This window comes from Onychostoma macrolepis, chromosome 10 (genome assembly GCF_012432095.1).
Source record: "Onychostoma macrolepis isolate SWU-2019 chromosome 10, ASM1243209v1, whole genome shotgun sequence".
In the NCBI taxonomy this organism is placed as follows: domain Eukaryota; kingdom Metazoa; phylum Chordata; class Actinopteri; order Cypriniformes; family Cyprinidae; genus Onychostoma; species Onychostoma macrolepis.
The window spans coordinates 19133267-19159602 of NC_081164.1; the positions used below are offsets into that span (position 1 = coordinate 19133267).

General features: G+C 38.8%; 1 protein-coding gene across 5 annotated transcripts in view; it reads left to right on the plus strand.

Moving 5' to 3' along the window:
• The window catches only part of msi2a (musashi RNA-binding protein 2a), a 182700-nt gene that overhangs the window by 130851 nt on the left and 25513 nt on the right, over positions 1 to 26336 (plus strand). For all 5 annotated transcript variants that reach the window (XM_058789219.1, XM_058789221.1, XM_058789224.1 and 2 more), the window contains 3 exons: positions 11508 to 11590; positions 22252 to 22366; positions 25216 to 25290. In XM_058789219.1, the coding sequence (XP_058645202.1) occupies positions 11508 to 11590; positions 22252 to 22366; positions 25216 to 25290 (273 nt within the window). The remainder of the gene's footprint in view (positions 1 to 11507; positions 11591 to 22251; positions 22367 to 25215; positions 25291 to 26336) is intronic.

Here is a 26336-nt window from a genome sequence, read left to right on the forward strand (position 1 = left end):
TCAACAAAGGAGTGTTTATTCGTTTTTACTGTGTCTTTAACACTCGTTTGAGAAACATGGGCCTGTTGAATCTGCAATAGCAGTGTGGAATGGACCAGTGAGAGATTTATTTATTTATTCCTGTCTTCTCTTCCAGTGAAGAAAAGAGTGTGATCCCTGACAGAGCTGGCATTTAAAGCCCACACACACACACCGACACTGAAGACACTCGAGTGATCTCACATTTCCATCTCTCACACCGCTGATCTCTCACTGTCAGTAACGTGCTTCAGAAGACACTGCAGGAAACTGACTGAACATGAATATGTCGCTTGGCCTCTTGTACGTCATAGAGCTTTCGTTACTTCTGATGATTATGAGAAAACATCGTATTGTTTGGTCCTCGTGTTGTTTACACATGAAATGCGTCCTGTGTGTAACTTGGAGGCTATAATGCCTGTATACGTGTGATGTGCTGACTAATCTCGCTGTGCGAGAGGCAGATCGGTTTAAATGAATAAAATAGACTTTATGTAAGAGAGATGGAGCTTTGCGGCAGAGTTAATTCCTCCTGGCTGCATCCCAGACGCTCTGCTGAGTGGCACGCTGGAGCACCTCCCAATTCCAGGCCTCCGCATTTTGATTAATCCAACGAATTATACCAATTACACTCCACCGGGGATCCGAACAAACCCAGTGAGCTGTGAATTCAAACAACCAGTGGCGTCCCATCGGTCTCCTAGGCTGGCTCCGCTCAGCTCTGGTCATCCAAAATGGAATTAATTTTGGTTTTCTTGCTCTAATCGTTGGTATTGTTTAGGACGAGACAGACTCATGTAAACTAATGACTCTTAAATACTATCGCTTCCTTTTATCTGTGTCAGAGGTTCATCTCGGCGTCTCCCTCGAACAAACACGAGTGCCAGTGCCGATATTCTTCATTACAGATGAACTGATCCATTGTGTGCCTTTTAGAAGCAACGGCACACACACACAGAGTGTAGTCTGAGTGCCCACCAAAAGCCTAATTAAGTTTAATCAATGCTACTTTATGTTGAGCTCGCATGCGATTCACTTTAAATGTTCAGCGCCGTCTGATTCATCTGGAGGGCTGCTCCTGCTCGGTGCTTTTCAAAAGCACCATTGAAATTCTAATGCAATTACAGAAAGACTGAATGCACAGATGGAGTATTCTGCTCTTCCTTCATTTTTTCTCTCCTATTTTCTCCACTTGCCTCTTTTTATTCTCATCTCTTCTCCACTTGGCTCAACCTCTCTTTTTCTTCTCTCATTTTCACCCGTCGTCTTTTCTCGGCTGTCTCATCATACCGTCTTTTCTCCACTGTGTCACATCATCTCATATTCCCTTCTTTTTGTCTTTTGACTTAATTTTCTTTTCTTCTGTTCTTGTTATTGCCTCCTGTTTTCATCTCTCCTCTCCCCTCTTCTCATTGTCTCGTCTCCTCTCATTCTCCACTCGCTCTTCTTTTTCTCTTCTTATTCTCGTTACTTCTCCCTTTGTCTCATTCTATTATCTCCAGTCTTCTCAATTTCTCCTCGCCTCTCGTCTCCTCTCACTCATTCTCTGCTCTTCATCTGCTCTTCTTGTCTCCTCCCTTCCTCTATCCTCTTGTTCTCATCTCCTCTCTTCTCTCTTCTCCCCTCATTCTCTCATTTGATTTCTTCTCACGTAAGTCTCCAATTCTCTCCTCTCATTCTCTGTTATGCTTTCTTCTCTCTTCTCTCTTCTACTCTTCACGGCCTCTAAAATATCCTCAGCTATCCCCAAATGGTTTGTTTCTCTAATCCAGAGTCAATCCTCTTTCTGTTCATCATCTCCCTTCTATTCAAGTGTTAATTTATTACATATTGTGTTCTATTTAAATCAGCCTCTCATCTCAGATGAATAAACATGTTGGATATCTGTAGCTGCCGGCGACCTTCACAAAAGCTATGCATTCAAAAGAGACTCCAGCCCAAAAGAACCTCATCAGAACTGTGAATGTGCATTTGGCGAGGAGCCCGGCCATTCCACGGTCCTTTAATGATGCCCATCTTCGTCTTTGTGCTGTAGAGGAACGGCAGTGTCAGATGGGGAATCTGTGGGGTCTGGCACATGTGCAGCAGGGGGTTTTGCTCTCAGGAGAGTCAATCTTGTAGAATTGGAGTTGGAAATCAAAGGCACATCATGCAGCAGGTGAAATGGCATTTTCATAAACATATGTTTGACTGTGAGCTAGTCTAAAAGCAGACACACATACTCGCAGAACATCACTTTCTACCTTACATTAACATTTAAACATTTGCTTTTAGTCTCCATTTATTAAACAGATAGATCTCCAAACTGTTAGTAAATATATAATCTACAGTAACAGAGCTGCTACTGAGGTATCATTTCTGCTCCTTTCCCTCATTTTCGTTTCGTTTCTTTTTTTACTCTCATGCTCATGCTCATGCTCTTGGGAAGGGGACTCGCTCAAATGAGAGGTAGAGCCGTGTGTGTCTGGAAGTAGGACACAGGAATAGATGGCCTGTGCTGTTAGCTGACCTACATTGAGACACAGACAAAATAGTTTCCTAGCATTCTTTGAGGCACCTCACCTGCAGAACATACATGCATTTGCATTTTGCTTTTGCATTTCTGGCCCTGACAGATGCTTTTTACCATACCGATTCAAAGCCTATACACACACACACACACACACACACACACACACACATATATATATATATATATATATATATATATATATATATATATATATATATATATATATATATATATATATATACAGGTGCTGGTCATATAATTAGAATATCATCAAAAGTTTATTTATTTCACTAATTCCATTCAAAAGTGAAACTTGTATATTATATTCATTCATTAGACACAGACTGATATATTTCAAATGTTTATTTCTTTTAATTTTGATGATTATAACTGACAACTAAGGAAAATCCCAAATTCAGTATCTCAGAAAATTAGAATATTGTGAAAAGGTTCAATATTGAAGACACCTGGTGCCACACTCTAATCAGCTAATTAACTCAAAACACCTGCAAAGGCCTTTAAATGGTCTCTCAGTCTAGTTCTGTAGGCTACACAATCATGGGGAAGACTGCTGACTTGACAGTTGTCCAAAAGACGACCATTGATACGTTGCACAAGGAGGGCAAGACACAAAGGGTCATTGCAAAAGAGGCTGGCTGTTCACAGAGCTCTGTCTCCAAGCACATTAATAGAGAGGCGAAGGGAAGGAAAAGATGTGGTAGAAAAAAGTGTACAAGCAATAGGGATAACCGCACCCTGGAGAGGATTGTGAAACAAAACCCATTCAAAAATGTGGGGGAGATTCACAAAGAGTGGACTGCAGCTGGAGTCAGTGCTTCAAGAACCACTACGCACAGACGTATGCAAGACATGGGTTTCAGCTGTCGCATTCCTTGTCAAGCCACTCTTGACAGTGTCAGAAGCGTCTCGCCTGGGCTAAAGACAAAAAGGACTGGACTGCTGCTGAGTGGTCCAAAGTTATGTTCTCTGTTGAAAGTAAATTTTGCATTTCCTTTGGAAATCAGGGTCCCAGAGTCCGGAGGAAGAGAGGAGAGGCACACAATCCACGTTGCTTGAGGTCCAGTGTAAAGTTTCCACAGTCAGTGATGGTTTGGGGTGCCATGTCATCTGCTGGTGTTGGTCCACTGTGTTTTTTGAGGTCCAAGGTCAACGCAGCCGTATACCAGGAAGTTTTAGAGCACTTCATGCTTCCTGCTGCTGACCAACTTTATGGAGATGCAGATTTAATTTTCCAACAGGACTTGACAAAACAACCAGTATCTGGTTTAAGGACCATGGTATCCCTGTTCTTAATTGGCCAGCAAACTCGCCTGACCTTGACCCCATAGAAAATCTATGGGATATTGTGAAGAGGAAGATGCAAAATGCCAGACCCAACAATGCAGAAGAGCTGAAGGCCACTATCAGAGCAACCTGGGCTCTCATAACACCTGAGCAGTGCCACAGACTGATCAACTCCATGCCACGCCGCATTGCTGCAGTAATTCAGGCAAAAGGAGCCCCAACTAAGTATTGAGTGCTGTACATGCTCATACTTTTCATGTTCATACTTTTCAGTTGGCCAAGATTTCTAAAAATCCTTTCTTTGTATTGGTCTTAAGTAATATTCAAATTTTCTGAGATGCTGAATTTGGGATTTTCCTTAGTTGTCAGTTATAATCATCAAAATTAAAAGAAATAAACATTTGAAATATATCAGTCTGTGTGTAATGAATGAATATAATATACAAGTTTCACTTTTTGAGTGGAATTAGTGAAATAAATCAACTTTTTGATGATATTCTAATTATATGACCAGCACATACATACATACATACATACATACATACATATATATTCACACTTTATATACACTGCATTTTATTTTCATTTAGAATAAAGAATATTTGTTTTGCATTAGGTGTAAGTATGCTTTACTACGGCTATGAAAGGATGTTAGAATATTAAATATGAAAAGCAGTAGCATACTAGACCTCTTTAAATTAATCAAGCCCAGACCTATTCAAGTGAGCCAAAAAGTGATGCGAGTGAAAAAAGAACCAATTTTTGGTTTGAAAGTGGGCTTAGATATCTTTTTGGTTCACTTTAGTCTTCTTTTTTTTTCTTTTTCCTTGAATCTTGACTATTGTTGACCACTACATTTTGAATTCAAACTATATGTTTGGAGGCAAATATCAGCTAATTGTGTTAGATTAATTGTTTACAAAAAAATTATCATCATATTTTTTTATCTGCTCTCTGCCTTGGGCTACATCCATTCATATGTACTAGTGTTATATCTGTAAATTTCATAACTTTCATACGGTATTGCAAGGTGGGCTGGTTAAACCCTTAAGCCTTCATTTGCACAGAGCACTAAAGGAAGACCTTTGAAAGTGTTTCTAATATGCTCATTCTGTCATCTGCATAGACAGAATAAGTGTCTCATTTCCTTTGGTGTGTGCCATTATTTTCTTCATACAATTATATTATACCTGGAACGGACCAAGATATTTGGCATTTGAATGTGCAGCGTTTACTTTATTTTCACATTGTAAAGCAAACTGAACTCAGGCCACCTTTTAAGATGGTCCAAGTTCGATTCACCTCAAAATTCATTTGCAGCACTCATTTATGTCACACTTTCAGACCCCTGAAACTTTTGTGTAGAAGTACAAAAACATGGAAGGAAAAGCTGTCACTTTCAACCATGTAGTTTTCAGTGAGAGAATCTAGAGAACATCCTGATTCAAACTGACAGTATGGAAAGCCAAGATGAACGGAAGCAATCATTAAATTTATAGGGAATTTGCAAGCAGGTGGCCACACACACAAGCACACATTTCCTGAAAGCAAGGCATTCAGTAAATAAAACTGATAAAGCAGCAAGATTTTACCTTTTCGTCTTTCACCACCCTAGATGCACACAAACACGCATCTATGTACACAAAAAATACAGTAGTTAATCCCATGAATGACATTTCACATTAATTTTGAACAACATACTGAAACACTGCTTTAAAAAAAATTGGTGTGAAACAGGACAATGTCTTGTTCGTGGGTGTGGGGGGGTTTGTGTGTATGTGTTGAGTAAACGTCTCTGGAAGCAGTTATTTATCTATGTTCTGATCTGAGCTGATGCAGCTATCCTCTTTTAATGGCTTGGATTCACTGGAGGGTTTTCAGGTGAAAAAATACCCAAGGCTTTCTCTCTCTCTCCTTTTAATTGGCTGTAGGGGCCACAGGTCTGATGTTGATGAAGTCAATGGAGCCGACGGCCAAAAGCACAGTTAATACTCTCAGGCTGTGAGGGTTTAGAGGAGCTCATTGCAGAGGATTCCTCGGAAAACATCGCAGGGATTTATTGGAGCCCCATTGCTTTGATTTGTGCTTTTGTTTTTATTAATGAAACAGTCGTTACATGCCAGAGTAACAACACTGATAAATCATCTGACTCTCTCTCTCTTTCTCGTAGTAATTGGTCTCTTTCGACATCCTCAGACAAAACACTCGTTACGTCAGCATTTTGTTCTGAATGGAGCTGTCTGCCGCTACGTTATTAATTTATATCTGCTGCCGTTTTCTGCTCCTCCTCAGAAGATGCTCACTCTGTTTTTGTCTTAGTTATTTCCTCCAGTGTTGTGACTGCCTGTCTTCTGGATTAGATTGACAGAGAGGGTCATGGGTGTTATTTAGCAGCACATGTCAATCTGATACACGTGTAGGTCATGTACCTCCAGATCTGCAGGTGACCACCGCTGCTCCCTGTTTCTGAACTCTGGACCAGGCTCTCTCTGATTGGTTGTACAGCAGGCTGTTGGTGTGAATAGGTCTTAAGGTTCATTAAGACATTGCATATTTAAAAGTGCAAGGTAATTTCACCTATTGTTACATTCAGATTTATATCACTTTTTAAAGTGAGTTAAAAGACTGCAAAGATCATCTTTTAAAATACTATAAAATGTAATCTTTAGCAAGTCTCAAAAATACACATTTTCATACTGAAGTTATATCACAAAAGCTTGAATTCTGAATATCAGCACAGATGTTATTTGGTCTATAGGCATAAGACAGTCGTTGTTCCTTGGTGAATCAGTTGAGAAACTGATTTAGTGATTCATTCATAAAGATAATCACTTGTTTTGTTCCTGAATGAGCCACTGATTAAAATCTGAGAAGTAAATATTTGAGCTATGTTGAGTTGATTCATTGATATTCATTGATCTTCATAAAACAGTATAGGCGGAAAGTTCCCAAATAACCTACTTATGGTGAGATTTTGAAGTGTGCCTCCAATGCAAAGTAAATACTTATTCAAAGGAAGTGCCTACCCAAATGAGTCTGTGTTTCTTGATGAGTGAGTGTTTCAGTGATTTATTCCTAAAGACATACAGTAAGTAGTCATTCATTTCGTTCCTAAATGAATCAGTGTTTGTGAACAAATCATTTATGTGAATGATTCAGTGACTCACTCATAAAGATCGTCACTTGTTTTTTTTTCTTTTTCCTGAATGACTCAAGTGTTTTGAACAAATAGTTTGCGTGACTGATTCAGTGACTCACTTATAAAGAACAGTCACTTATTTAGTTCATGAATAAGAAATTAGTGTTTTTGAGTGAATTGCATGAATAAATGACTTAATGACTCACTGATAAACAGTTACTTGTCGCCATCTACTGGCATAACAATGTAACCATCAGAAAGAGTCACTGCACAAACAGAAAAGCGGACCAATCATATTCAAGTACTGGACCTAAAGACTGAATACTTGACAAGCATTTAAATTAATTGTTTTAGTTTTTATTTATTTAGACAGTTTTTAATAACAAACATCAGTCTGTCATTTTGCGTATGGTTCTTGATCAGAAGGACCTGCAAAATGGACCAGACATTAAGTCTGACTTTGTATACAGTATCTCAAATGTCCTCCTGCATTAGTGTGTGTGTGTGTGTGGTTCGAAACGAAACCCAACACCAGTTCTGCTCTGTCCTCAGTGCTGTTGACCCCTCAGTCCTGCAGTATGACCTCCATGATTCCTGCTGCGCTCACCCCCCCAGGGCCTCTTCAGCACAGCAGATGGCTAAAGCACCAGCCATCCACGGTTATTAAGACCAACAGCGTCCCTGCGGCTCTGAGGACAATCAACACCTCTCTCTTTCTCTTCACAACTTTCTCTTCACCTTAGACAATCTGCTTTGACTCCAGCACTCCGTGTCCGCTGGCGCAGGTGGTAAGAGGTGTTAGCAGCCGTTTTCAGAGCGCCGCTCTGACTAAAACGCATCTCACACTTGCTATCCGAGAGCAATCAGCCCACGTTCATCTTCCTCTCTCGGGTTACCAGGTTTCCTCCTCGCCACACAGCGCTAAATCCATTAAAATGCGAAATCAATGAGACATTAAGTGATCTTTGCATAAAAGCAGATTGTGCTGGCGGCGGTTAGACGTATTTAAAGTAGAGCACATCAGAGAGAAAGTTCCAGAAGACCATAATTTGCTCGCATAAGATGAGGCAGAGAGAAAGCGGCAGCAGTTAAAGTTCATGCGCTGTCAGACTCCATTTGAAAACGTCGACACTCTCTCTCTCGCTCATCTGGGGATTTTTAAATTGAGCTTAATGCTAAACAGCCCCCCCAAGAACATTTACAGAAACACATAAGTTGGCCAGTGTGCTCATTAAGATACGAAAAAGCTGACATCTGTTAAAGCACATCAGAGTGACGCTCAAAAACACACACTCGACATGGCTAATAGCAAGAGTTTAGTGTAAGTGTAGTCAGATGGCAGAGAGAAATCTAATAAACACTGCTATGGAGGTATGGGGATCCATTACACACACAGGACGATCTGTCTTATATTACACTGCATGGGGAGAAATCATTAGCATCCCGTTGGAAACATGTGGTGGGCCGTGTCCTCTGTCTTGTAATGAGAGCTACTTAAACCAAAATGACCACAGTCATAGATGAAGTTATATAAATATATAACTATAATACGCAAATATAATAAAATAAAAGTAATACACCAAAAACTAATAACAGGCATTGTAAATGCTACAAATGAATTTAGGCATCACAACATTACAATGAACAGTATAAAAATGTGAATTCATTTTGAGATTTGCTACAGATTATATTTGACAGTGTTATTAAATTAATAGCTTTTAAAAACGAATTGAGTGTTAAATGGCAAAGGTAATCTAAATGTAATATTAGGAGAAAGGTCAGTGTTATGTTTCTTAACTAAAACTAACCACACACACTCACTAAAAACATACAGTACAAATAAACATTGTAACCGCAACAACAGCAAAGACATCATTGGAAAATGCTTGTAGACTTTGGGGTCACAATTTCCATCCCAAAGTGAGAATTATTTTACAAACTCATTTTAGTTTATGGATGTCCTGTTTACTTGCTCTACACTCTTGATATCTTACTAAATATTTGGTGTTGAAAGCATGTTTGTTCTCTCAGCAGAGCAATGAAAACCTGTGCACCTTACTCTTAGAAATAAAGCCAGCCAATCAGATTTGAGTTGGCCATTTTAAACAGTTTTTTTGTGCACAAAATGCATCAGACGATCCAAATCTGAGACTAGCGTCTGCATGTTTGACACCAGAGAGGCTTGTCTTGTTTCAGCACGTAGCAGGATGAGTTTGCATCATCATTAAGTAAAACAGAGACATCAGCCTCAATTCTTTTCCAGATTCTCTCACATCTGTCTGAGCGAATGAAGCTCTGGGAGCCGCCACACCAGGGAACGGAGCGAATGCCACACTCAGCTGAGATGAGCATATGTTGCTTCTCTAAAGTGTTGGCTCTTCAGGGTGTGCTGAGACTTGGACGACTCTCTGCAGTGTGTGTGTGTGTCTGCGCGCGTGATCGTGTGCGAAAGCGAGTGGGTGTTTTGTTAACACAGAGGTCAGACTGTCCCAGAGCCAGAGACTCACTTATCACAGCACTGCCCCCTTCAGACTCCTGATGGAATCGCAGGATGCCATGAAGCCTGGGAGCTTGTCCAGATTTAGCAGCGCCTGGGTGTTGTGGTCACACTGTGACGTAAGAGTTCTCTAGAGAGCGCAGGTGTATGCGTGTTTCTCCGTCTGAAATCTGCAGTGACAAATGGCTCCTGATGGCTGATTTGTCGGCGGTCTTTTCTTCTTAGTCTTTTCAAGATCACCCTCCAGGCAACACACACACACACACACACACACACACACACACACACACACACACACACACACACACACACACACAGACACAGACACAGACACAGACAGACAGACACACACACACACACATACATACACACATACATACATACACTTCTGCTCTCAATATTAGCAAACTGACAAAAGCTGCTTCTACAAGAACATAGAGATAGATGTTCAGACCAAAAACAATTTGGAGATTTGAAGTGACGTGAGCGAAAGTTCAACTTTATGCAAATAAGCAATGACGTGTGTGATCCGTTTCCTTTAAAGCTGCATACTGCAGTGCAACCAACTGCACGACTTCAGGCAATTCTACGATTGGCTAACCTCTTTGCATATGAAATGGGCTATAAATGATCATCAAACACTGTATTACAGTCCTGTTATGAGTGTGTCCTCTGTTTCTGAGCAGTATGTGTTTGTGTCATATGGTCTGTTATCTCCTCATATCACTGGAGCATCCACATGCTGCTACAGTCTGCTGTGCTTGAACTTTGACCGCTGGAGGAGAATAGCCCTGCGTAGATCTTTCATCTTTTAAAAGGTGGAGATAAGAATTAGGGTCAGGACAAAATACAGCACTGCCTTTGAAAAATGACTCCAGTAGTTTTCTTGTGTGGAAGGTAAGAGATTTGCAGTCGTTTCCTTCTGTATGTGCAGGACATACAAAACAGCTCTGTTTCTCAGGAGCTAAAAAAACATTTTATTGCTCAGAGCATTTGAATGTAGTGCTCAATTACGTTTCATTTTCATGAATTTCAGGAAAAACATTGAAACAATTTCGCAATAGCGTATATATTTATGTATCTAAAGCAATTGGATTTAAAAAAAAAAAAAAAGTCTTTATTTAACTTTTATCATTTTTATGTACAGTCATTTGTGTTTTTTCCCCCCTCCTCATCGGTCAGTTTAGAAATAGCATGTTTCATAAGTCGTAAGTGGTGTAGGTGTGAGTGTACAGTATGAAGAAAGCACATGACTCATTAAAGGTCTGCCTGATCTGTGCTAGACTACACAAATACACAAACACCAGCCATTAGCAGCATCTGAACACACTGTATGCAGTCTCATTCAATCAATCCTCCGCTTTTCTCTCTGTAGCACACAGCTCTTGTGAAATGATCAGAATGGTGTTTGTGTGCGCTGTGTGACTGAAAGAGCATCCTGTCTTTATAAACAAACAGTGAGTAAAGTGTTTATCTTCCTCTCTGGTTGTTTTCCTTTGTGTTCTCACCGTTGGCCTCCTCTTAACACCCAGGAATAGAAAATCATTTCCCTTCGTGAGTCGCAGATTCAGCGGCAGAGAAAAGCGTTTCTCTTTCTCTCATTATAATAAAAGCACAGCCAAATCCTTGTTAAGCCTGGATGAGCTGAAAGGGTTAAACTTCTTATTTCATAAATATGAAAAAAGAAGACAATCCCACGGTCAGAGATGGATTCAGGGATCTCCGGCCCTGCATTTACATTGAAACGGGAGCTTGTTATACGGTGAAATTTCAATGAAGGCACCGCAGAACGCATTTAATGAAATTCAGATGTGGGTCTATGAATCTCATTAACAGTCTTTGTGCTTTTCTGCTGTCCGATTTCCCCCTCGTCTGCCCCGGTCGTGAGAGAGATTTCATCAGCGCCCGGCTTTCAAAAAGACAATGTCCGTTCAGATCTGAACTCCCCACGCTCTCCTCTGACGGAGGCCGAAATCTGTCAGAGTTCAAAAGGCACATGACTGACTCTTCCTCTGTTTCTGTCTCTCTTTCCGCAGGCTTCGGCTTCGTAACGTTCGAGAACGAAGACATTGTAGAGAAAGTCTGTGAAATTCATTTTCACGAAATCAATAATAAAATGGTAAGTGCTTTGCCCGTTTTCAATTTTTGAAGGTGATTGAGGGATTAATATTTTATTTCCCATTTAGCAGAATCCTAACAGCATGCTGTTGTAAGCGCTGTGAGAGTGTGTAAACAGTGTAAAGTGTTGGGCGGTGGCCAGAAAGCGTGAAATTGTGTGTGTGTGTGTGTGTGTGTGTGTGTGTGAAAACATTTTGATCAGTCAACAAGAGTCAGAAACTTTCCCCTCTCTCCTTCATTTATAAATGCTTGCATCATGACTGATGGAGCTAAAAAGAGAGCGAGGGAGAGAGAGAGAGGTAACTGGCACATGTTGAGTTCATTAAATCAGGATTATCACCCCACAGGTCGCCCAGTATTGGGCAGAACCAGCAGATGTGCCACCAATGTTGGCTTTCAGCTTGTAAATAAATGTTTTTCCTTGAAATTAGATGGAAAGTACCTAGTCTCAGCCTCAAACGGGCCACCCATAGACTGGATATGCAACATCTGATGTGCGTTGCATAGTCACTGGATTTGTCAGATTTGTCAGGTTCAAATTTGAAAGAGATTGCATAAATATCCAGTATTTTTATATACTTTATTAAGAGTTTTACTTTTACCCACTTTAAATGTCGCATAAATGTCTAGATGGCCATAATATTGCAGATAGTCCTGGCTATGTGAAACTATTTGAGAACTTTTGTAAACAATTTAATGATTTATTATTAAATAATACATTATTATTATATAATTGATCTATTATTAAACTCAAAATGAAATATATTATAGAAATACTAAATATTAAACTCATAGACATTTATAAAAGTATGGTATAAAAGATTTCTTTCTTAAATCAGTGCTGTTTGTCCAGAAAATGTGTATCAGTTTCCACAAATATATAAAAAAGCAGCACAACTGCCTTTTCAACATTGATAATAAATATATCTTGAGCAGCAAATCAGCACATTAGAATGATTTCTGAAGGATCATATGACACTGAAGACTGGAGTAATGACTGTTAAAAATGTATCTTTGCCAGTTTCATAGTACATCACAGTATTACTGTTTTTACTATATTTTTGATCAAATAAATGCTGAGCATAAGCATGAAAAAATCTTACTGACCCTAAACGTTTGAATAGTAGTGCATAATTAAATGTCATTTAAATAATCATTTTTTTATTTTGAAGAATGGTTTGTACAAATATATGCCTGACTGAGCAGAAGCATGAGTTGATGGGAGGACGTTTTGCATGTAGAGAAACGGCCCCTGGCTCTGTGCCGCCCCCGCTGGGCTCTCTTCTGTGGTTGACAGGGGCGGTGTGGTGGTAAGGATCGGTTTGGCTGGGGTCTCCTCGGAGGATCTCTCTCACACTGATACTCATCCCTGCACGCTGTCCATGCGTATACCCTGGGCTCACGGGACAGCTGTGGGGTAGCACAGAATATCAAACCCCTCAAGATCTTCTTCCGTCACAGACAGGTTGTTCCTGAGCCCAGAGACAGATCCGTGAGCGCAGAGCCATGCAATCGATTTTTCTCTGATAGTCCATCATGTGGTTCTATTGTTCAGAGAGCAGCACGACCTCTCATTTCTGTCCTGATTGTCTCTCCTGCAGTCCGTTCACTGTGACTGTGTAAGAACGGCACGGACACCGTTAATATAAGGTAAATAAGCCTAATGGTAGAATAGGCTGTTTGTTTATGGGTAATGACGAGACCTGATTGCTTTCTTGCTTTGCACTTTTGCTGACCAATGAAGCTACACATGAGATTGAGGCTGTTTTCACACTTGGTTTGATTTTTTTTGGTCTGAACCAGAGTACACTGCCATAGGTGAGCGATATGATCAAGATCTTATATCACAATATGAGTAATTTCAAAACTAGATTAAAAAATACCATTGTTTTTGAATATATCTTGTTATATTATATTGTTTATCTTTCTATAAACAAATAAGTTGCTTTTTGTTTTTTGTAGGGATATAGCATTTTAGATGAGCACCACGGTCCCTCAAGCTTCCTGTTCAGACTTTACTTTCCAATAACTAGATGTTATTTACAGCCTGTCGAAGAGAACAAGAGATGTGAACTTCTCCCTGACCCAGAGAGACCTTGTGTCGCACACCATGTGATGGTGAACCTGTTTGCTTGGCTGAACATCTCACCGGGTGTCCATCTACCACACACAGACAGAGAGATGTCAGAGAGAGAGAGATAGAGAAAGGGGTGAACGAGAGGAGGTTTCTCCATCAATTCACCAGCTTTTTAAGTCTGATTAGTCCTGCTGTCTCTCTTCAGAGCATCAGGGGTTTCTTCTCTTGTTCCTGCACTCCATAATTTTCTGACATGCCAGCCAGTAGCAGCCAAATTATTCTTGTTTATACTTGTTTTGTTCACATAACTATAACTATAGCCATAACTATAAAGATACTACTATATTAGCATCCACGCCATCACATGATAAAGCTGTTGATTATAAGTGTGCGCCGAGTTATTTTGCCTCAAGCTCTTTAAAGCAGGGCTGATTCTGATTGGCTGTCAATGTTTTTATAGTTCATCAGCTAGAAAAAAAAAAAGTGATTCCAATGATATCGTTCCTCTGTGTCACTATCATTATAGTTGTGCTGTGGATATCCGTATTCTCATAGAATTAGATTGAATATTAAAACTTCTTAGTTATCATTATAATTATCATCCCTTTATGTGAACGGGCCATTAGGGGCAGGTAAGTCTGAAATCTGATTTTGCAATAATAGACCGCCACTTATTTAACTGGTAAACTTACCAAAAAAGTTGCTCTTTGGTTTCAGTGGATCAGAGCAACCATAGTGCCTGTAAATTGACTCATACTGGTTTAAGGGAAGAGCTTGTAGATTTTATTATCCAACGTGTAATTTTTTAATCTTTTTTATAGTGGAAAATGAGGCGTGAGTTTTATCTGAATATTTTGTTCAGGCAGCTGCTGACAAATTATAGCTCAGAGAGGAGCAGATTTCACTTTTTTTCCTCACTTTGTTCTTTTCACAAATGGATTTTGAAATGTTCTGAATGAATTGTGTGTCTGATTCTTGACAGGTGGATTTTTTTTTGTTTTTGTAGTGATTAATATTCATCCAAACCAGAAATTCAACAGTTTTAGAGGGCTAACATCATTGGTTAAAATTGTGAAATTTAATTAGCACTTCTCTAGTGTTGCGGTTTGAGCTACAAGAAGTGAATGTACACCTTCGGTGCTTCACCCCTAATTACAGCCACCATTTAAATGTTTATAATTCAACAACAAACTTGAAGTAGTTGATATAAAACGCTTTATGTGCAATTTGTTGTATACAGGTTTTGAGTGTTGATAATAAAATAAATGTAATTAATTGAAAATGTATTTTTATTTATTAAAAAAACATTATTTTCAGTTTGGTTTTCGGCTAAATTAAAAAAAAACGTTAATTTTGGTTCACTATTTTTTTGATTAGCACCCACACTGAATACAGGTGCTGGTCATATAATTAGAATATCACCAAAAAGTTGATTTATTTCACTAATTCCATTCAAAAAGTGAAACTTGTATATTATATTCATTCATTACACACAGACTGATATATTTCAAATGTTTATTTCTTTTAATTTTGATGATTAGAGCTTACAGCTCATGAAAGTCAAAAATCAGTATCTCAAAATATTAGAATATTACTTAAGACCAATACAAAGAAAGGATTTTTAGAAATCTTGGCCAACTGAATAGTATGAAAATGAAAAGTATGAGCATGTACAGCACTCAATACTTAGTTGGGGCTCCTTTTGCCTGAATTACTGCAGCAATGCGGCGTGGCATGGAGTCGATCAGTCTGTGGCACTGCTCGGGTGTTATGAGAGCCCAGGTTGCTCTGATAGTGGCCTTCAGCTCTTCTGCATTGTTGGGTCTGGTGTCTCTCATCTTCCTCTTGACAATACCCCATAGATTCTCTATGGGGTTCAGGTTAGGCGAGTTTGCTGGCCAATCAAGCACAGTAACACTATGGTCATTGAACCAGCTTTTGGTACCTTTGGCAGTGTGGGCAGGTGCCAAGTCCTGCTGGAAAATGAAATCAGCATCTCCATAAAGCTTGTCAACAGAAGGAAGCATGAAGTGCTATAAAATTTCCTGGTAGATGGCTGCGTTGACTGTGGACTTTAGAAAACACAGTGGACCAACACCAGCAGATGACATGGCAGCCCAAATCATCACTGACTGTGGAAACTTCACACTGGACTTCAAGCAAAATGGATTCTGTGCCTCTCCACTCTTCCTTCAGACTCTGGGACCTTGATTTCCAAATGAAATGTAAAATTTACTTTCATCTGAAAAGAGGACTTTGGACCACTGAGCAACAGTCCAGTTCTTTTTCTCCACAGCCCAGTTAAGATGCTTCTGACGTTGTCTCTGGTTCAGAAGTGGCTTGGTAGCCCTTTTCCTGAAGACGTCTGAGCGTGGTGACTCTTGATGCACTTACTCCAGCTTCAGTTCTCTCCTTGTGAAGCTCTCCCAAGTGTTTGAATCGGCTTTGCTTGACTGTATTCTCAAGCTTGCGGTCATCCCTGTTGCTTGTGCACCTTTTCCTACCCAAATTCTTCCTTCCAGTCAACTTTGCATTTAATATGCTTTGATACAGCACTCTGTAAACAGCCACACCTTTCAGTAATGACCCTCTGTGACTTGCCCTCTTTGTGGAGGGTGTCAATGTTCGTCTTCTGGATCATTGCCAACTCAGCAGTCTTCCCCATTATTGTGGTTTCAAAGAAGAAGAGATACCCAGAATTTATACTGTAGGGATGGTCATTAATTGAAACTCAAATGTAAATATTCTAATATTTTGAGATACTGATTTTTGACTTTCATGAGCTGTAAGCTCTAATCATTAAAATTAAAAGAAATAAACATTTGAAATATATCAGTCTGTGTGTAATGAATGAATACAATTTACAAGTTTCACTTTTTGAATGGAATTAGTGAAATAAATCAACCTTTTGATGATATTCTAATTATATGACCAGCACCTGTACATCCCATTTGAATGATTATTTTGAATTGTCGTCTTTCTTTCCCTCATACACACTTTAAAAAGGCAGTAGTGGATTGATGAGACTTGTAAAAACAGCTCTATGCATAAGTGTGTGTGCAAACATGGTTGGAGTAATGAAACTGCCTACTGATGTCATACTTCCTGTTTGTGCAGATTTTTGAGGATTGTTTTTTTTTTTTTTAAATCACCTATAGATCTTAGTTTTAGGGTATGAAGTTTGGGCTTATGAAGGATGTCCTTGAGTTCAATTAAGTTTGAGAAATTCTTTTGAGACAGCAGCAGTGTGTCTGTGTGTGAGCAGATAATGGCCCATGATGTTTATCTCCTACACCTAGATGATGTCTGGCCAGATGAGTGTTTGCTGTCCAGAATTAGACCTGTTAAAATGCACACGCTGTACAACAGGTTGTCCAAAACACCCATCTATGAGCACATCAGTACATCTCTCAGCTCTTGAATTAGAGGAGTTAGTTCACCTGAAAATGCACATTCTGTGCTTGATAAATGGATTATTTAAATTACATGGAAAAGAGCATCATGAAATTTTTAATATCTCCTTTTGTGTTCCACAGAAGATAGAGAGTCTATATTGAGCTAATTGTTTGTTAAACATGTCACTCGTATGATTAACACCTCCTTCTGTAGTAATTATAATACATTTACATGTTATAATATCTCCCACACTGCATCCTCAGGGCTCAGAGTGTGAACCAAATCTTTTTAGATTTCATTAATTTAGAATGAATATTAAATATCCATCACCGGCCAAATCCAGAAATATCTCATGTATTCAGAGCAGTGCTGATGGCACAGCGAGTTGAACTTCAGCAGAACCGTGTGTGTGTGTGTGTGTCCAGCTGTGCCGAGCAGCATCTGTGTTAGTCTCGGTGGGAGATGATCTGCCGTGTGTGTGTGTGTGTGTGTGTGTGTGTGTGTGTGTGTGTGTTGTGAAGGGCCGAGCAGCACACACACACACTCACACAGATGGACGGGCCCTGGGCAGGCAGACGAGTCGATCAACGCAGAGGACAGATTCAGCCAAGTGCAAATGCATCGTGTTCTTACCATAGAGGCGCTGTCAGCGCACACACACTCACACTCCTGTAAGCATGCAGATGTGCTTGGTAAATAGGATCCTCTGCCTGCTAGGCCTGTCAGGAGGAAAGTCTTTCCTCGTCTGACCCGGTTATGCTCATATCACCAGAGAGAGCGAACGTCTGTGTGTTTGTTTGGGTTTGATGTTTTCTGCTTGTGTGTTTGTTTATTTCTCCCTTTTGCTAGAGACATGTTGTCTTCCCTTTTGTAGCTCTCTGGAGGAATATTCCTCTGTCTCTCAGGCAGGGACTGCTGTCTGCTGTCCGCTCATGTGCTCAGCTCCAGAGGTTAAAATGTCAATCAGAGAGCGGGAACGTGAGGATGAGGGGAGGGATGCGGAGGAGATCACAGGGTGGAATCAGAAAAACAGAGAGACTTTGTTTATTTTTGCATTAGTTTAGTTGTCTAAAAAATGCTTTGGATACACAAATGTATTGCTGTTTGTTATGCCAATAATGTGCACAAAACTCAAACTGACAGAGCTTGAGATATGACTCAAGCTCTGTTCAAAAATTTCACATGTTTACGGTCCAGTGACTCTTCCAAACAATGGGTGGGCGAAGTTCAGGATACCTGTCAAGATCATGAACAAGAAAAGCCATATTTCATCCCAAAACCAATAGAAAAAATTATTTATTTAGCATATCCACCTTTTTGTTCAATGTGGAAGTAAGCCTATGGGGTGAGACTTCCGGTTCATTAGCCGTTATAGATAAATAACGAGAAGAATAACAACGTGCCGTAAACGGTAAAACTGTTTGCACTACAAACCAGTGTGTTCATAATTAAGATAATACATTAAAATAATATCGTAAGAGACACAAATTTTCAATATCAAGCAGCAAAACGAACTGTTTTGGACAGCTAAAAATAGCTGGACGCAGATGAGACCGGAAGCTAGACCTATAGAATTTACAAATGGCCACGCCCATTTTTATGGCAAGAAAAACGTGTATAGAAAATGAGGCTATAACATAGCTATAATGAAGCTTTAATATATTTAAAATATAATTTACTCCTGTGAGCATTGTAATCATTGTAATATGCTGATTTAGGGTGCTTTCACACCTGCCTCATTTAGTTCGGTTGAATCGTACTAGAGTTCGTTTTCCCTCTTGGTGCGGTTCGTTTGGGCAGGTGAGAATGCAGCGGGTGCGCACCAAAAGAGGACCAATCAAGTGTACCGAGACCCAGCTGAAGAGGTGGTCTCGGTCCGCTTCCATACGAACTCCGGTACGGTTCGTTTAAGGTGTGAATATGAACCAGCCTTGATCCAATCCAATTGCAGAAAGCATGCTCAGAAAACACACAACTCACGCATATAGTGTTGTTGTTTGCATTTCAATTGCTTAAATCACTCGTTTTCAAACCGCAATGCTGAAAAACGCATACAAATTATGAGTTTTGGTGACCATAGCGCCCACAGCAACGTGACATGAGCGCACTAAATAGGCTAAAGCTTGCAGCAAAGCCCCGGCAAAAGTTACAATGAATGTGTCTGGGGACAATAGTAAGGAGATATTTGAATTATTTATTAATAAACTAGTGTTTTCTGAGTCAGTGTCACAAAGATGAAGTTAAAAATCCTGACTCGCCATCTCCTCATTGGACGCGCCTTTAGAAAGAAATGCATCTTTACGGATTATAATGAAAGAGTTTTTGTTTTGGATATGATTTATTTCGTTTTGTAGAAATTCAAAGCTTTCTAAAGATATATTCATCATGTCTGTAAGGAAAACATTCACTGAGTTACGGTTCATTTTTGACGGGAAGCGCATCCTATTAGTTTTCTTTATTTTAGAAAAGCATGTTTTCTTGATATTGTGAGTGCACACACATAAAAATATACCCTTTAAAGTTCCGAATGATGTATTATTATTATTACCTTTATGAGCAACAATTACGGCATATTTGTATGATGTTCTGAAGCGCGCTTCAGCTTCCACTCTCCGCACCAAGGATTGAATATGCGCCTAGCGCACATTTATCTAGGTTAAGTGTTTAAACTAACATTTTGATATGCTTTGAGTATTTCATATCTATAGATTTAATTTTTGGCAAGTCGTAATTACAACATTGTATGACATTGTCTCATATATGATGCTCATAAATTTCTTCATATTGCGTTATCATCTCATGACAGCAAATCAGTAAAAATAAAAATTGCACTACGAAAGATCTCCATGATTAGCCTGTTTTTGCACTTCCTGTTTTTCCCTGCTTGAGAATTTCTGTCCAATGAATGGATGACCTTAGCACACGTGTGGTTGTGTTTACAATTTCTGGTTCACTTACAAAAAGGGCAGTGTGAAAGCGAACCGCACCAAACAAACAAAAAAAAACATTCTATTTGGTCCGGACCAAAGCAAGTGAACTATCAGACTTTCCTGGTGTGAATACACCCTTAATGCTCAAAAAAACTTCAAAATGATGTTGAAAACAGTTGTATTGTTACATAAGGTGAAAGTTCAAAATAATCCACATTTAATCCCTCCGTGCTGAATAAAATTATTTATTTCTTGAATAAATGTTTTACTGACCCCAAACTTTTAAACGATTACATATATTTTATATATATACTGTATATACATAGGGCTGGGTATCGTTCCAAAATTTCGATACCGAACGATACTTTTTTCGATACCAATTTTATGAGTATAAGTTTTATAAAGTTTTATAAGTTTTATAATAAATTTTATAAGTTTTAACAAGATTACATTATCTCAAAAAACTGGTTTTATTTTTTCAGCTTTATTTATTTATACAGACTCAAAGCCTCATCTCCTGAGCCACTGCACAAAGGAACAAAATATATCCAACACAATAAATCATTGCAAATAGTTTTAATAAAGTTCAAATAGTTTTCAGTTTACACATCTGTTAGGCTACGTTTACACTAGTGCGTGTTCATTTTAAAACGCATAGCTCAGACAGAATCATCATTTCTATTAATTTATTCTAGGTTGTTAAAGACTTCAAGAGATTGAAAATCTTTATCCACTTTCATAAGTGGGTGTTTTATTTTCTTTCACCATGTTTTATTGTTATTAAATTCTGTGTTGTAGTAAGTCTAATTATTTGAATGCATAAAAACAACTTAGTTTATTCAAATTTATTCTTAAAATAGCCTTATGAAATGTCTTCTTTTTTCTCAGAAATTCCGTGTTCTGTATTCTCAAGCTGTTAAAAGTATTATGAATTCAATTTGTTAGAAATTGAAATAGTTTTTTATTATTACAATTTTATTAAACCATTAAAATGAAATCCAGAAAAATGAAAATGGAACACACAGGATTTGACTGTTTCCACTGTCGGGCCAAAAGTGCGTGCCAGGGCCAGCCGCATTTCCACTTCCACTTCCAGGGCTTGATCGTGCCTCGTCGGGGCTTCCTTGAGGCCAACGGCCAGGGTTTTTTGGCCCGCCGAAAACCTTAGGCCAAAGCAGGCCAGTTTGGGCTTGAGGCTATGAACAAAGGCGGAGAGTGTTAGAGTGTTAGCACTGCAGATTATTTCATAGAGTTAACAGCTATAACGCCATCATTAAAGACTTTTGAAATAATTTTAGCTCAAAATTCACTTTCCGACAGCAGCGAGTGTATGAAATAACTTCTGTTTGAGATCCGATGTGGATTATGATCACCATACAAGGCAGAAATATTTATAAGCGATGCAAAAGACTATGCACGCTAGCCATTACCATAGTAAACATGGTAAATACGACCGGAAATCAGACAAATCATATAGGCTATCACAATCGTTTATGTATTTAGTAACATTTTATCTGTCAGTAAGTCTCGTCTCTTTATACCTGACTGTCTATTGTTCATATTTAACTCCACGTATGTCATAAAATAGATCATAATTATAGTGTTTGTTCAGGAGCTCCCACTGCTATTCAGGCCGTATTTTTGATGGAAAAATGATAGAAATTATAATTCTTTATAAATGTAATGTACTGTGACTACAAATAAACAAAAATACACGACTGAATATGTGCGTCCTCTTTCTTTTTTGAAATAGGCTAACGGTAAATACCACTTTATTTCTGTATGACTAATTTTCAGTTCTGACAGATTAATTTATTATGATCAATGTATCACTTATTATTGTGAAACTGGTAAAACATTGATGCTTTTGGATTTAAATCTTTAAGTAAACAAAAACATAAAGGTCGCTTTTCTGATCTCGCTAGTTCCAATGATTTATTTCTGTTTAGTTTTCTGATAACTTCTCTTTGTTGGTGAAATGATGGGGTTGCGTTAAGTTGTTCCAAAGAGGCGTGTAAAGGGTGGGTTTTAGTAAAGCGCTTGGCCTGACAGTGGAAACACAGTGTGATTTTGGGCTCAGTGTTACAGGTCCGAGGCTATTAGCAGAAAAGCGGCTAATAAAACAGATTTCATGGGGCCCTAGACTTAGCATGTGCTATTTAGTTTTATCACATTGCAAACTTAGTGACATGCTAAAACCAACAATTTTGTCACTTAGATCTTCTCTTTCTGTCTGCTTCTGTGTCTGTCTATTCACAGGTAGAATGTAAGAAGGCCCAACCAAAGGAGGTGATGTTTCCTCCAGGCACGAGGGGGAGGGCAAGAAGTCTTCCATACACCATGGACGCCTTCATGCTGGGCATGGGCATGTTGAGTGAGTCTCTCTCTCACACACACACACACACACACACACTGATGCAAGATGATGACTTGTGATTGGCTGCTAGACCAGAGACAGAGGTCTGTCTGTGAACGTGTCTGGTTAGTTCAGCTCAGGTGCTGTGGGATCCTTCAGACCTGACGAGCAGATAAACGTCTGTATTAATGGCTCAAATGAAGAGGAAAATTAGACTAATGTTCAGTGCAGCCATCTGCCTGACCTCTGCCCTCACTAATGACAGCACCACTAAATGAGAAGAACTCATCAGCTACAGGAGACAAACCTGCTGCCAAGATCAGTGCTGTTAATCATTCATAACACTCACAGATATATAATAATATTAATATAGATTTTATAATATATAGACTTCAGATTACTTTGATATTAATACAAAATATATTCAATTATGTAATATTTTATATAAGTTCATTTTATCATATTGTTTTTCATTTTAGATTTTTCATGTTATTTATATTTAAACTGAAATAAGGAGATTAACAGATTCATTATACTCAACTTGCGTAACAGATAATAATGTATGGTGATGGTGTGTGTGTGTATATGTATGCATGTATGTGTGTGTGTGTGTATATATATATATATATATATATATATATATATATATATATATATATATATATAATGTAATATAATATAAAATATATATATATTTAGTATTTAAAATATTATTAAATTACATAATATAATTTAATTTTACCATATTGTGTGGGTATTTATTTTTAATATGTAAACTGAAATAAGGAGATAGACCCATTCCTTATCTTATACTCAACTTTTAACAAGGCGTGAACTTTCTAGAAGTTCTCATGGATTACTGTGGAGGAGGGTGAAGAGAGGAGGAATGGGAGAGAGAGAGAGAACGAGAGCATGAAGCACTCATGTGAAAATATTAACTCTGCTCTTATCTAAATGAAACTGGAGTGAACAGGACGACCAGACAGAACTTGCTACAATTTGCATATGAAAAAAAAAAAGCAGCAGATCAGGGCTCATTATTTAAGGAACTGTAAGTTTCTTATACGCCAAATCTCATTAAAGCTGCTGCATTCACGCTTTTGTTTACCGCAGCTAATCGTGTCATTTATCTTTATAGTCGGGCGCCGCGTGTATGTTTGCTGAGATTAATACACATTTGAGCTTCTGCCTGCTTCAGCTGCCGCAGATGTATAATTGATTTTAAAGTGAATCTGAGCTGTTGAGCCATAAAATAGGTATATTAGCCTGAACATTAATAATGCAAATCAGCGCCTGATATAGCAGCTGCCAGGAGAGGACCCTGCCTTTTTACCCACAATGCACTGAGATACGGACAGGTTAGCTCGGCTCATCTCCTGCCTCTCATCCGGTTTCTTTTTTTTTTTTTTTCACTTCTAGTTTTCATTTTGTCTCTTCTGTTCTCTTGTCCTTTGTCTCATCTAGTCTCATTTACTAGAGACTCATCTAATTTTTCTTATATTCTCACATAATTTCTCATCAGTAAGCTATTTTGTTTCTTTCTCATCTCAACTTTTCTCCTTTTTTTTTTTGTTGTTGTTGTTGCTTGTTTTGGTCTTGCCTGATCAATTTTTTCTTGGCTTGCCTCTTTTCTTCTGGTCTTGTCTTGGTCTTGTCTCTTCTCGTCTTGTCTCATCTCATCTCGTCTTTTCAATTCAAGTCTCATCCCTTCTCTTTCGGTCTTTACAATCTGTTTTCTTCTGTTCTCTTCTCAACTTGTTTCATTTCTTCTCTTCTTGTCTCAACTTTGTTCTAATTTTTTCGTTTCTTGCCTATTCTTGTTTTTTCTGTTTTATCTCATTTTTTCTCTTTTGTTTTCTTGTCTCATCTCTTAAATAAGTTCTCATTTTGCCTTTCAGTTCTTGTCACATCTTATCTCGTTCTGCTTTTTCTTTTTTTTCTTTCTCGTCTCATTTCTTCTGTTTTATTTTGTTCTCTTCATCTTTTTGTTCTCATTTATTCTCATCTTTTTTTCTGGTCTTGTCATCTATTCTCTCAACTTGTCTCATATATTCTTTTCTGTTCTCTTCTCATCTCTCATTTTGGTCTCTTTTAATCTTTTCTTGTCTATTTTTGTTTGTCTCATCACACCTCATTTTGTCTCTTCTCAACTGTTTTCTTCTGATGATTCTCATCTCAGTTTTCTCTTCTCTTTAAAGAATACAACATCTTTTTTTTTAGGCACACCACACAACAAACACACATAGTAAAGCAGGGTGGGAGAGATGTTGTGGTGAGCTCCTGGAGTCGTGTATTTCCTGTGTGTGTGAGTGCATCCTCCCTGGAAGAACCCTTTTTTAGCTGTGTATTCTGTGAGAGCTGTCAAAAGTGTTTTCATTGCTGTCAGCTGATATTGAGTGACTCGTGACAGGTTTGGGAAATCATAAGTGCACATATGCCAGCCCTGCACCAAGGTCGTGATTTATTACTGAGCAGTGGTGACTGCTGTTTCACATTCTTGTTTTGGGAAAAACATGAAATTAATACAGCATGTAAATTTCAAAGAGAAAACATGAGAAAATAAGGCCAAAAATACCACACATCAGAATCAGTCTTTCTCTCTTTCTCTCGGCAGAGCAGCATCAGAGAAAAACAGATGGCAGTGAAATTCCCTGAAGTTGCCACTTCATTTTAAAGTGCTCATGTGCTTGAAAACGTAATGTTGTGATATTCATCCTCCCTTTCAAGTGCTGCTGCTCTTGTGACAGTGTTACATATACACAGCCTCATCCAGACATGTCTAATTACTAGTTCCTGATTGACCAAGGTTAAGTGTGATTTTTATCCTACCGAGCTGATGTTGTTTCTGTCTATATGTGTGTTTGTAGGTTATCCAAACATTGTGGCAACGTACGGTCGTGGATACACAGGATTTTCTCCTAGCTACAGTTACCAGTTTCCAGGTGAGTCTGTCTTTCAGTCTGTCTGTCTGTCTGTCTATCGGTCTCATGAAACTGCAAACTGTCATGAAATTCAGCATCATTTTGGGAGCTTGTTACATGCACACGTGTGAATCGAGTGTATGACAATGTGAGTGAATGGGGTGGGTGTGTGTGTGTGTGTTTGTTAGAGGCGTGAAGGTGAGCACATTTCTCTGCAGCTGGAGGCAGATATTAGTGTTGATATGAGTGTCCTGTGGATGGCCACCTGCCTGCTGATATCATGAGCAGAGCTAATGGGTTTTCCTTCAGTGGGTGTGATGGATGTTTTGATGGACGCTGGTCTTTCCCCAACATGTTGTAGTGCGCATTTGTAGTTTCAGTGTAGTTTTTGTTCTGTTTCAAACATTTTTTTAGTTAAAGAAAAAAATAATTAGCTATTTTTGTCTGTTTTTGTAACAACACATTAAAATATTACTGAGAGGTGTATGTGGAGGGATATGTATCAGTTTTCTCTTTCTCACAGAGCTTAGTAGTTCTTCAAACATTTCTATTCAGAATAGTCATAAGTTATATTTGACAGGGTTAACTCATAAAAAGATACACACAAGAACACACAAACTGACAGTCCCATTCACATAAACACACATTCTGTGTTCTCTGATCTGTGGTGAGCCTCAAACTCTTGCACAGTTACTCATCTTTATGTGACGGCACCTGACACCGATATACCATAAAATCAAACTACAACAACATCTGTCTCTTCTCTTGCTGTTTCTTTAGTACTGAAACTAGAAATGAACCCTGAAACAGGACAGCAGTGGAAAATGCATGCACACACACACACACACACACACACACACACACAAAACTTAAAGCCAGTAATTCTCTCTCACACAAGTCTGAATCCGTGTGAGATCATGAATGAGCCACTGACAAACCCAGTGATCTCTCCGTCTCGGCTGTCATTATGGAAATCAGCCATCTGTAAGGAGACTTTGGGAGAGCCGTTGTGCTCCTATTCTTTTTTTTTATGCTGTCTTTGAATCATCTCGACTGTGCGTTGAATT